This window comes from Malus sylvestris, chromosome 4 (genome assembly GCF_916048215.2).
Source record: "Malus sylvestris chromosome 4, drMalSylv7.2, whole genome shotgun sequence".
Lineage (NCBI taxonomy): Eukaryota > Viridiplantae > Streptophyta > Magnoliopsida > Rosales > Rosaceae > Malus > Malus sylvestris.
The window spans coordinates 3,974,892-3,987,577 of NC_062263.1; the positions used below are offsets into that span (position 1 = coordinate 3,974,892).

Below are 12,686 nucleotides of genomic sequence, written 5' to 3' on the forward strand. Positions count from 1 at the left end.
GGTTCACCCGTTAACGACCCGACCTGTTAAACATCCACCCAAATACCCAAATACAAATATTAACGGGTTGGGTCGGATCAGGTTAACGAGTTTGGTCCAAAATACCAGGCCTAGTATCAAGTATAAGCAAGGTCAGTTAGGCTTTTCGATTGTTAAGAACCACTACAGTTTCCCCTCAAAATCTTTGCGAAAAGAACAAAAATTATAGGGTGCATCGAATGCACCAAGTGACAAGTCAATGCGATAAGTAACGTGAATGAACAGAATTTTGGTGTAGAAGGCTCGCAGCACAAACGTGACGTGCTAAAACATATTTTAACACATTTTACGTAACGTTCACAACAATGACTCAATCACCAAATATGGAAATGCACCTATATTTCTTATATGCGTATATTTTTATTTTATTTTGAATAAAAGGGTAAATCCTTTGACGAAGAAGAGTCGTAGATCGACTATCCAATGATTTATTTTTTTTTTTTTTGAGTATATTGATATTTTTACATTAAGGAGAAAAAAAGTTCAACAAAGTCACACAATGAGCAGCCTAATTTGGTATCAAATTCGTCATCCACGAGATTCGAACCTAAAATCTCTCATCTTCAAGTGAAGAAGAATAATAGAAATGAAAAATATCTTCATTTCAAAAATTCTCTTGGATTTTAGTTGAGTGATGTATTCTATGAATAATAAATATATATGAAGAATACTCTTTCAATCAAAGAAATATTTCAATTATTTTCGGGTTCGTATTTTGAAAGTAAAAAAAGTAAAAGGAATACAAATGGTAGGAAATTTATTCCAACTGAATTCTTCATAAATTTTCTATTTCGATGAACTGACTTTACCAAAGTTAGATATGGACCATGAGGAAGAATGGAACTTTTTTTATATTTTAATTACCTCTTTACTATTGAGAAGAATACTACCAGACCGTAGTATTGAATGACATCCAATGATTTAAGAAGCAAGTTAAGCCAAAATTAGTAAAGCCAAAATTAGATCAACTATGACTTGCCATAACTTGCTTGGAAAGAGAGATGTGAAGGGAGGGAGGCCTATTTATTCTTTAAAAAAATGCTTTATTTCGACAAGCTCATATGGTGACAGATGATCCTATTAATTTAAAATTTATTTTCGGTGACGCAATGGATTAAAAAGAAACTTCCAACTTCTTTTGTTTTTTTGGTCAAATCTCCAACCAACAACAATAGCATTTTTTCCACTAAGTGGGGTTGGCTATATGAATCCTAGAATGCTATTGCGTTCGGTTTTGTGTCATGTTTTTCGTTAGATCCAAGTACTGTTAAGTTTTTTCTTAGAGTTTCTTCCAAAGTCTTCATAGGTCTTATTCTATCCCTTCGGCCTTGAACATCTGTCCTGTAATCTCATCTTCTAACCGAAGCGTCAGTAGGCCTTCATTTCACATGTCCAAACCACCGTAACTGATTTTCTCTCATATTTCCTTTAATTTTGGCTACTTCTAATTTACCTTGGATATCATTATTCCTAATCTTATCATTTCTCGTGTGCCCAAATCTCCAACCAACAACAATAACATTTTTTCCACTAAGTGGGGTTGGCTATATGAATCCTAGAATGCTATTGCGTTCGGTTTTGTGTCATGTTTTTCGTTAGATCCAAGTACTGTTAAGTTTTTTCTTAGAGTTTCTTCCAAAGTCTTCATAGGTCTTATTCTATCCCTTCGGCCTTGAACATCTGTCCTGTAATCTCATCTTCTAACCGAAGCGTCAGTAGGCCTTCATTTCACATGTCCAAACCACCGTAATTGATTTTCTCTCATATTTCCTTTAATTTTGGCTACTTCTAATTTACCTTGGATATCATTATTCCTAATCTTATCATTTCTCGTGTGCCCACACATCCAACGAAGCATTATCATCTCTGCTACATCCATTTTATATACGTGTTAATGTTTCACTGCCCAACATTCCGAGCCATAAAGCATTGTCGGCTTTATTGCCGTCCTATAAAATTTTCCTTTGAGCTTTAATGGCATACGACGATCACACAACACGCCAGATGTACTATCCATTTCATCCATCCAGCTTGTATTCTATGCTTGAGGTCATACTCATATATCATCTCCAACTGAATGAACTAAACATAGCTCTCCTAAAATTTATTAGTTTTAAGTTTATAATTTAAATTTAGGGTTTAGGCTATACTCATATTGACACACCCCGACCCGGAATGTCTACTAGAACTCCAAATCAAGTTGTGCTGGCGGACACCTGGAAGGTGACGAAGTCAAAAAGTGTGATGGTGTGGAAAATTGTGATAAATTTAAACCTAAGAGTGCCTAAATACCAGAGTGCACTGAAGAGCGGGAATGAACTCACTTCACACATGATGTTAGAGCATAAGCAAGTATAGAAAAATGATATAAGAATCGTACTCTCGAAATAGATTCCGATACTAAAAATCACCGCGAGTCTTTGGTTATAATAAAACTCAGCTAATAATACCTGGAGGGTGAAGACAAGACAAGTGTGAGTGACCATTTTAGTAAATTACTAATAGAAAACATATAACACATGTAATCCCTCGTTACAACACATGTATAATTTCCAAGGAAATCATAATGTACCACAACACAGCATCTCAACAATAATATCAAATAATCATGCGATTAATATCTCATAATAGTACACAAGTCGAAGTTACCTCTAGTGACCTATACGACATATTCATATCTCATCAATCATGGCTAGCATATAAGTCGGAGTCACCTCTAGTGACCTATACGACATATTGATATCTCATCACATATCTCAGCAGTTATGGTTAGCATATAATAGTCGGAGTCACCTCTAGTGACCTATACGACATATTCATATCTCATCACATATCTCATCAGTTATAGCTAGCATGTAATAGTAGAAGTCAACTCTAGTGACCTATATGACATATTGATATCTCATTACATATCCCATCAGTTATGGCTAGCATGTAATAGTCAGAGTCACCTCTAGTAACCTATGCGACATATTGATATCTCATCACATATCTCATCAGTTATGACATATTGATATCTCACTACATATCCCATCAGTTATGGCTAGCATGTAATAGTCATAGTCGCCTCTAGTGACCTATACGACATATTGATATCTCATCACATATCTCATCAGTTATAGCTAGCATGTAATAGTCCGAGTCACCTCTAGTGACCTATACAACATATTGATATCTCATCACACATCTCATCAGTTATGGCTAGCATATATCTCATCACATATCCCATCAGTTATGGCTAACATGTAATAGTCGGAGTCACCTCTAGTGACCTATACGACATATTGATATCTCATCACATATCTCATCTGTTATAGCTAGCATATAATAGTCGGAGTCACCTCTAGTGACCTATACGACATATTGATATCTTATCACATATCTCATCTGTTATAGCTAGCATATAATAGTCGGAGTCACCTCTAGTGACCTATACGACATATTGATATCTTATCAGTTATGGCTAGCATATAATAGTCGGAGTCACCTCTAGTGACCTATACGACATATTGATATCTCATCACATATCCCATCAGTTATGGCTAGCATGTAATAGTCGGAGTCACCTCTAGGTCATCGGTTATGGCTAGCATATAATAGTCGGAGTCACCTTTAGTGACCTATACAACATATTGATATCTCATCACATATCTCATTGGTTATGGCTAGCATGTAATAGTCGGAGTCACCTCTAGTGACCTATACGACATATTGATATCTCATCACATATCTCATCGGTTATGGCTAGCATATACTAGTCGGAGTCACCTCTAGTGACCTATACAACATATTGATATCTCATTAATCATGGCTAAAACCGTATACTTACTTGAATTTACGTAAACTTACCTGAACTTACCTGAATGTCCTACATTCACCTTTGCACTTCAGAGCACTCACAGTAACACAATTATATATATATATATATATATATATAATGCATCATATACCCATTCATATACGAATTATAAAATTATATGCATGGAATTCAAGGCATAATCTCGTTTAAACATATTAAAAAAGGAGGTTACGTGGATGGCTGGGATGATAATTCCTAAAATGCCCAAACTTCAAATGTTAATAACTTCTTCGATATAGCTCCAAATCACGAACCGTCTACGCTCACGCGTCCGTAGCGACGAGTACTACGAGGATATGCCAAGAAAACCAATCTTAGGTGGCACGACATAGAAATTAACCTCGAACAAAGCATGTACCTCAAATGGCATTTTTGTAAATTCACGCTTCTATAATTTATAAAATAATAAAATTTGGAACGGATTGTCACACATATATCATCTCCAACCGAAGGAATTAAACATAGCCCTTCTAATAATTTATTAGTTTTAAGTTTATAATTTAAATTTATTGGTTAATTTAGTTAAACTACTGTTGGGTAATCTAGCCATTGAATTTGAATTAATTATTGCTACTGAGGAGCTAGATCTCAAAAAAAAGACTAAGAGGAGATTTACATTTAACCAGCCTGATGCTTCTTGCCCAAATAATAGCATGATTGGCTCTATAGAATTATAGCCAGCTATTGATTGAAGATGAATTTTTGGGCAAACCAATTCAATGTTTGGCTTTTGAACCTTTAGTCGTTTCCATCGGAGATGGCCTTAGAACTTTATTTATACCCATTTTTCTCTCTAAAGCCATGTGCCCTTCTCTCTTCCAAAAACCTGAATTCTGCAAGCGAGCCTCCTGGCCGTTGGCCCTTGGTTCTGGCTTAGGGTCGACGGCTAGCCTGCCTTCCACCCTCTCAAGACTCCTAACCCTCCTCCATGTTGGCATCCTTCCTTTCCCACCATCTTCCCCTGTGATAGCTTCCTGTTTTTCCTTCCAACCCCTATTTCCTCTATTTCTTTGCTTCCCCATTTCCCCTTTTGTTTTTTGGCTTCTGCATGCCCTTTTGTTTGGGCCTTTAATTTCTAGCTTCCTAGAGTTTTGTCTCAACATCCCTGCACTTGTTTTAGATTTGGGTTATGTCCCTTTATACCCTTGATGTTTTTCCTCGTCGTCAATTCTCTACTGTTGACTTCTGCTACTCAGCTTATCGCGTCTCTTTGTTTATGTGCTTTTAGCACTATTTGGTAAGATTATGGGAGCACTTTTTTGCGTGGGTGGCTCGCTCACTTCCATTTTCTATTCATCCAGTTTGTTTGTGGGTTCTTTTTCTTTATGGTGGTGACGGATAGGTGATGGCAGCGCAGTTGGCATGGTGGAGTCTGCATTCTTCTAGATTTAGGGTTTTTGTTTTTTTAAGCTTTTCAATTGTATTTACTTTTGAACTGTGGTTGTATTTGGATTGCATTTGGCTTGCTATTTCTTGTATTAGTTTTTTAATTAGTGAAAGCTATATGTTTGACCCAAACAAAAGAAGTTGGAAGTTTCTTTTTAATCCATTGCGTCACCGAAAATAAATTTTAAATTAATAGGATTATCTGTCACCATACGAGCTTGTCGAAAAAAAACATTTTTTAAAAGAATAAATAGGCCTCCCTCCCTTTACATCTCTTTCCAAGCAACTTACGATAAGTCATAGTTGATCTAATTTTGGCTGTACTTGCTTCTTAAATCATTGGATGTCCTTCAGTACTAATATATGAGTATGACCTCATCCATAGATTACAAGCTGAATGGATAAAATGAAAGAGCATGTCTGAAGTGTTGTGTGATCGTCGTATGCCATTAAAGTTCAAAGGAAAATTTTATAGGACGTCTATAAAGCCAACAATGCTTTATGGCATGAAATGTTGGGCAGTAAAGCATTAACACATACATAAAATGGATGTAGCCGAGATGAGAATGCTTCGTTGGATGTGTGGACACACGAGAAAGGATACGATTAGAAATGAGGATTTCCAAAGTAAAGTAGAAGTAACCGAAATTAAAGGGAAAATAAGAGAAAATCAGTTACAGTGATTTGGACATATAAAACAAAGGCCTGCTGACGCTTCGAATAGAAGATGCAATTACAGAACAGAGGTTCAGGGTATAGAGGAAAACCTAAGAAGACTTTGGAAGAAACTCTAAGAAAAAACTTACGAGTACTTTGATCTAACGAAAGACGTGAAACAAAACCGAGCACAATAACATTCTAGGATTCATATAACCAACCCACTTAGTGAGAAAAAGCTATTGTTGTGGGTTGAAGATAGCCTAACTCACAAAGAAATTCACCCGTTGCAGTTATGTCCCAAGTCAAAATAATAATAATAGAACAAGGCCAATAAAAAAGTCGTACCCAGTGCACAAGGCTCCCGCTTTACGTAGGGTCTGGGAGAGGTGAATGTCGACTAGCCTTACCCCATTTATGGAGAGGCTGCTCCCAAGTCTCGAACCCGAAACCTACCGCTTATGGGCGAAGGCACTTGCCATCGTACAAAGTGCGACCTCTTAATAGAACAAGGCCAATATATAATAAAATTTGACTTGTACCGATAAAAAATTTTCCGCAAGTGGTGAAATTTCCATGGTTAAGATCGACCTTTTCAAACCACTGCATTCATGGTTCAAATTCGAATCTCCCTATCATGTAAAGTCTATTTCCGGTAGTATAAATTAGTGTAGAATATGGTTTGTAATATGAAAAAATGAAAAGTTCTCCAATCCTTGCTTCATATTTTAAGTTCAAACAACATTCAGTGCCAGCCGTTCCAAACACCAGAACTAGAATTATATTCCACAGAATAATGAAAAGATAATCCTACAGAACAAGTTAAAAAGATTCCAAAACTCCAACTCAACCAAACAGGTCATTGCTCAGGAACAAGTTAAAACAGGCTGCAAAATCACATCCTAAACTCTTCAAACACCAAGGTTGCCCAGTCAAATATGCATCTAAACCATCGAACACGTCTAGGGCGGCATACGGTCCTATTCCATACGTAATGTAATCCCAAACACTTCCAAGTTTTACAAATCTAACATGCATTGTGTTACCTGTACATACAAATCTAATCTGAATTATGAAGTCTGTGTTTATAATTCGCTACCGAAAATAACAGCCTACTGAAGTTTCCGAAATGAAAATCATCGTTTCACTGCTCTGTTGCAACAATTATAACTCAATTAGAACAGCAAGAATGTATCGATAACGTTAGACATCAATACGAAAATCCAGTTCTTCGTACAATCACGAGAAACTATTGTCATGAAAACAAATCAGAGAAACAAAGTTGCGAGTTTACGAATGAAATTTCATGGTCAGTCAGGACAAAGGCATCCAATCCTCTCTCCCTCCAACTGCGTCTGTAATTCCAGCCGAAAGGGTATAAATCTATCCATAGGACAGAAACACACTTAAGAGTTAGTCAGCACAGTTAAGCATTGTTTGCATCAGACAACTGCAACTTCCGTATTAGGGTCATAACCGTGAGAACCAGAAAAACGCACAATGTTAAGACTCAGTTAGGTTAGTTACCTCAGCAAAGAAAGAGGTGAGCAAGTGATTGGTGAAGCTCTAATGGAGACTCTCACCGCTGCATAAAAACCGACAACTAAGGTTGGAATTCATAGACACCGAAACATCGACTAGAAATAAATTTAAGGGCAAGTTTATTCATTTCATGAATTATTCTCATTCTGAATACAATGATCATAAACAATGTTTTAGCCTCCGAACAGTTAAGACTCGGGTTTTCGGTTCATCTCAAACCTGAAAGATTCTTCATCTTCCTCTTCCTCAATATACATCCATCATCAACAGCTTCTAGAACAGCAGGAACATTCATTCCTGATAGGAGCCATAACAGAGTAAAACAATTAAGCACAATCTCAAGATCAAGGTCGATGACATAGGTGTTTGACCTCGAGGAAGTTGTCCATCAATTCTTTAAATTTCCTCAAAGGGTTAATCCATTAAGTCGAAATCTTTCTCAGTTGCATAATTTGACAGTGCACGCCACGGCCTGTGCCCAGTATTTGAGCCTTTCTTTCACATCCTCGGGATGGTCACCTGGACAAGCAAAATTTTACCAAGAGGTCAGAAGTTTGAAGCTTTATAGCGTATTGACGTTGCACCAATTGAACTAATCGGGGGCAAATTCAAAAGAATTTTTTTTTTTTTTTTGTTTGTTACAAGCTACAACAATGGTGGGGTGGAGGACCGAGGAGGGATAGGTCAGCCATAATAAGCTATCGATAGGTCAGCCAGATCACTCACCAGGACTAGAGATCTTCCAATTGGCAATTTGAGTCGAAACCGAATCGACCGCGGCCGGAGAGTTCTCCGGCGACTTCTGGTGCTCGTCCATGAACTTCTGGCTCATAGAGTAACAAAGCTCGAGAGCCGGCAAGGTGTTACAGAGCTCGGGAATCTCTTCGTAGCTGAACCCAAATCCCAGATCCAAACACCCTTTAAGCTCGTCGAGATCCTCGTCCGTCAAGCTCTTGGTCCTCGACAGATCATCGTCGTCCGCCGCCTCCACATACCCTTCAAGCAAAACCTGCTTCTTCTTCTTCTTCTTGCTCTTCAACCTGTTCAGCTTCGGCCATTCTTCCTCGTCGGTTTCCTGGGTGAATCCGGAAGATGAAGACGATGTTCGAATCAATTGATTGGTGTGCTCATCTGGGATTTCATTGATTGAAGAAACCCATGATTCTGTTTCGCAAACGAAGGCCTCCATTTCTCTCTCTCTCTCTCTCTCTCTCAAACTTTCTCGAGCTTTCTCTCTCTAGGACTTTTCTTTTCTCGTGAGTGTTTGAGAGAGGCGCAGAGAGACGTCTTTTTAAAGCTGTACTCAGACGGAAACAACCAATTATTTGCCTTTGTCTTTTTTTTTGTTTTTTTTTTTTAAATTTCCATATCGGGATGCATGTCACGTGTAGACATGATATATACATACATACATACATGACATGTCATCATCAATGTCTTTTTTTTTTCTTTTTTTTTTGAAATTTCCATATCTGGATGCATGTCACGTGTACACATGATACATACATACATACATACATATATACATGACATGTCATCATCAATGTCTGTGGTTGTGTGACCTGGACGGGACAGCTGTAGCGAGAGGTTAAGAGGGGTTGATGACGACAAAAATGAGAAGTGGACACGTGGTGGACGGTTGGACACGAAAAGTAGGATAGGACAATAGGAGAGAGGGTGGGGCCCAAAGGGAACTGTGGGGTTGTATGGGTCCATCATGTTGTTGGGTGGAGATTTGTTTGCATGTGATCGATAGAGAAGCATGTGGAAGAGACAGACTTGTATACAACCGATACATTTTAATGTTATTCATAACATGTTTTTATACTATATTTTCATATCATTTTAGATACAGCCACATCATTTGAGTTAATCAGATTTTTAAATTTAGTTCATTATTTAATAAACTAATAATTAAGAAAAAAAATTAATTAAATGATTATTGTAGTATACGAGGAGTCTTTCTCTTTCGTTTCCTTGGGTTTTGCAAATTTTTCAAATGATGTGGCTGTCCACATCAGATGCCACCTAAACTGGTATAGAAATATGGTATAAAAACATGATATGAATATCATTACTCTTTCAATTATGTTTTTTTGAACTCGACTTTGATTTCTTTTTTACTCTTAAAACTCAAAAGTAAATATTATATTCTTTAAAATTCAATATTCGTTCCACTTTAATTTGATTCTGTATATTTCATAAAAAAAAATTGTTAAGTTTAGGTTTATAGCTATACTTTTTGAAACTCGATTTTAACCTCATTTTATCTTCTGAAACTTAAAAATCGTGACTTTATTTATTAGTTGGAACTCAATATTTGCTTCACATTCTCTTGTTATGTTATTTCCGACTTCGATGATGCCACGCCTTCATCTCCTCATGATCCTTTGTCTCTCCTCATCTCCCTATTCCCATAAACGAAATCCAGATCCTCATATGCCATGGCCCGTTTGACACCTCTACTATGTGTCCAGGAATTATTATGAAAAAATAATAAAAAAAACCCATGGATTGTTTATGCTATTTTTCTAATTAAGAACATAAGAAATAAAGAAATTAATGGAACTAACGATGAGGTGGATGGAGATGAAGGAATAAGGGATGATTGTATGGACAATAATTAGAGAGGAGGAGTAGAAGAGTTATTTAACGGAATACACATAAACAAGCTAAAGTGAAGTGGTTATTAACTTTCAAGAATAAAGCGGCAATTTTTAAGTTTCAATGGACAAAATGTGATCAAAATCGAGTTCGAATTCTCGCCTGATCCTTTTTGTAAGGATTCTAAGAATCCATAAATCGTGTTCATTCATCGTACATAGTACGGTCAGAAATCATTTTAAATATTTTTATTTAAAAATAAACATAAACAGTACTTGACAAAAACTGACCACACGATGTATAATGAACGGACACGATTCACGGATTTCTAAGATCCTCACCAAAAGGATCCAGAGAGGATCCTGATGGATCAAAATCGAGTTGTAGAAAGGATAACTTGAAAGAAAGAAAAAATTATTCGAAAAATGTATTTTTAATCCACATCAGCATATTTGTTGGTTTTAGATGAAAATAAAATAAACAAGTTATTGTAGAGCGAATTTTGAGTTTCAAAAAATAAAGTAACTACTTTTGAATTTTAGTAGGTAAAGTGAGGTTAAAATCAAGTTCCATAAATGGTAACTAAAAATGAGCCGACATTTCTTTTCTATGGACATTTTTTGTTAATAATATAATTATATGTATTAAATTTTTTGTACATATTTTCTATTAATACAGAACGCTATTGCGATGGTTTACCTGTGTTATAAAAATTTCTCACACGTGGGAGATGTGTTGTTTCTTTTTGTGAGGAAAAGTTAGGAAAAGGGCGGTTTGGTAAATTTGGTGGGGCAAGTGTTTATAATAGCCCCAAGGGAGAAGCTCTTACCACGTCCACACACCCCCTTGAAATCGTGTTTGGATAATGATAGGTATGGACAAAAAAACCTTCATTTGTGGATGAGATGGTCGTGGTCTTTACTATTTAGTGTTTATCTACTTCTTGCGGTATTATCCCATCCATTCGTTTTTGTTTTCTTTTTTAACATCACTCTCTTAATAGTTGATTATCTCTCTATAAAGGCGGATCGGTATCTCATATATGATTGGAATTTAGCTACACTATTTAAAATTCGATTTTGATCTCATTTTACCTTCTGAAACTCAAATATTCGCTTCACATTACCTTGTTTCTGTTATTTCCGACGATGCCACGCCTTCATCTCTTCATGATCCTCCGTCTCTTCTCATCTCCCTATTCCCATAAACGAAATCCAATTCCTCATTTGTCATGGCCCGTTTAACACCTCTACTGTGTCTAGGAATTATTATGAAAAAATAAATAAATAAACCCATGGATTGTTTATGCTATTTTTCGAATTAAAAACATAAGACATGACAAAATCAATGAAATTAATGATAAGATGGTTGGAGATTGAGGGAGAAGGGATGAATGTATGGACAATAATTAGAGAGAGGGCGAGGGGTATGAGAGTTATTTAACGAAATACATAGAAACAAGTAAAGGTGGAGTGAATATTGAATTTCAGTAAGTAAAGTGAAGATTGTTGAGTTTTAGGGGCAAAGTGTGATCGGAATTGAGTTTTAGAGAGTAACTGAAAAAGAAAAAAAAAACATATTCTAAAAATGTATTTTTAATCCACATCAGCATATTTAATGGTTTTTAGACGAAAATAACATAAACAAGGAGATGCGAAGCGAATTTTGAGTTTCAAAGCGTAAAGTAACGACTTTTAAGTTTTAAAGGATAAAATGGGATCAAAACCGAGTTCTAAAAAAGATAGCTTAAAATAAGCCGACATTTATATTCACATTTTCTTGTTAATAATACAATTATATGTATTTAATTTCTTTCACATATTTTCTATTATTAATATAAAACACTACTATGATAGTCTACCTGTGTTATAAAAGTTTCTCTCATGTGGGAGACGTGTTGTTTTTATTTTGTGAGAAAATGTTAGAAAAGGGGCAGTTTGGTAAATTTGGTGGTGCATTCACACACCCATTTGAATTCATGTTTGGATAATATTTTAGGTATGGACAAAAAAACCTTCATTGATGGATGGGATGGTCGTGATCTTTATTCTTTAGAGTTTATCTATTACATGCTCATTATCTTTAGAGTTTATCTACTTCTTGCGGTATTATCCATTCATCCATTATTTTTGTTTTCATTTTTAACATCACTCTCACAATAGCTGATTATCTCTCTATATAGAGACGGGTCGGTCTCTCATATATGATTGGAATTTACGTCTATTACAGAAACAGTCTGTAAATGTAGTATAAATACAGTAATTATCTTTGATTTTAACGTTGATTGTCCAGTTAACAATCCATATTTGAGTTCAATTCTCGGAATTGGGGTTCAAATTCTTTCACATTGAATCTCATCCATTTGACATGTGTCCAATTCACGCCTTTTGTTTGATTTATTGTCTAATCAACCGTAACTTTTTATGTGACATAACAGAATTCACTTACAAACAGACTAATCATGTCACATAGAACACACCAAGGACATTTCAGAGGCAACCTAGAGGCAAGCCAAACAGAGCTTGCGCCTTGAGCCTCACTTCAGTTTGCATTCCATGCTATTAATGGTGATTAACATAGCAAATGGTGTGAATTGATT

The 12,686-nt window shown here is 36.1% G+C and overlaps 1 protein-coding gene and 1 long non-coding RNA gene across 4 annotated transcripts; both read right to left on the reverse strand.

The window, feature by feature from the left end:
- Nucleotides 1-466: 466 nt before the first annotated feature.
- LOC126619263 (uncharacterized) lies at nt 467-2,038 on the reverse strand. The gene is made up of 2 exons (XR_007622004.1): nt 1,837-2,038; nt 467-1,492 (listed from the first exon to the last, which is right to left on the reverse strand). It is a non-coding gene; the product is annotated as an uncharacterized LOC126619263 (long non-coding RNA).
- A 5,024-nt stretch (nt 2,039-7,062) lies between these two features.
- On the reverse strand, nt 7,063-8,760 carry LOC126619259 (uncharacterized). 3 transcript variants are annotated; one of them, XR_007622002.1, is made up of 4 exons: nt 8,210-8,760; nt 7,703-8,002; nt 7,469-7,526; nt 7,063-7,324 (listed from the first exon to the last, which is right to left on the reverse strand). XR_007622002.1 is itself a non-coding variant. In XM_050287572.1 (2 exons), the coding sequence occupies exons 1-2, from the start codon at nt 8,670-8,672 to the stop codon at nt 7,923-7,925; spliced, it is 543 nt and encodes a 180-aa protein (XP_050143529.1). In that variant the 5' UTR covers nt 8,673-8,760; the 3' UTR covers nt 7,580-7,922. The 3 variants fall into 3 exon arrangements, 1 of the variants encoding a protein (XP_050143529.1); XR_007622001.1 differs by having other exon boundaries at nt 7,063-7,526; XM_050287572.1 differs by lacking the exons at nt 7,063-7,324; nt 7,469-7,526 and having other exon boundaries at nt 7,580-8,002.
- Nucleotides 8,761-12,686: the final 3,926 nt, after the last annotated feature.

Bases quoted from the DNA above. Each gene is read 5' to 3' on its own strand.
- LOC126619259 (XM_050287572.1), bottom strand. From the start codon at position 8,672: ATGGAGGCCTTCGTTTGCGAAACAGAATCATGGGTTTCTTCAATCAAT. The intron at 8,003-8,209 runs GTGAGTGATCTG...TTGCTTGTCCAG, and splicing joins TTGGAAGATCTCTAGTCCTG to GTGACCATCCCGAGGATGTG.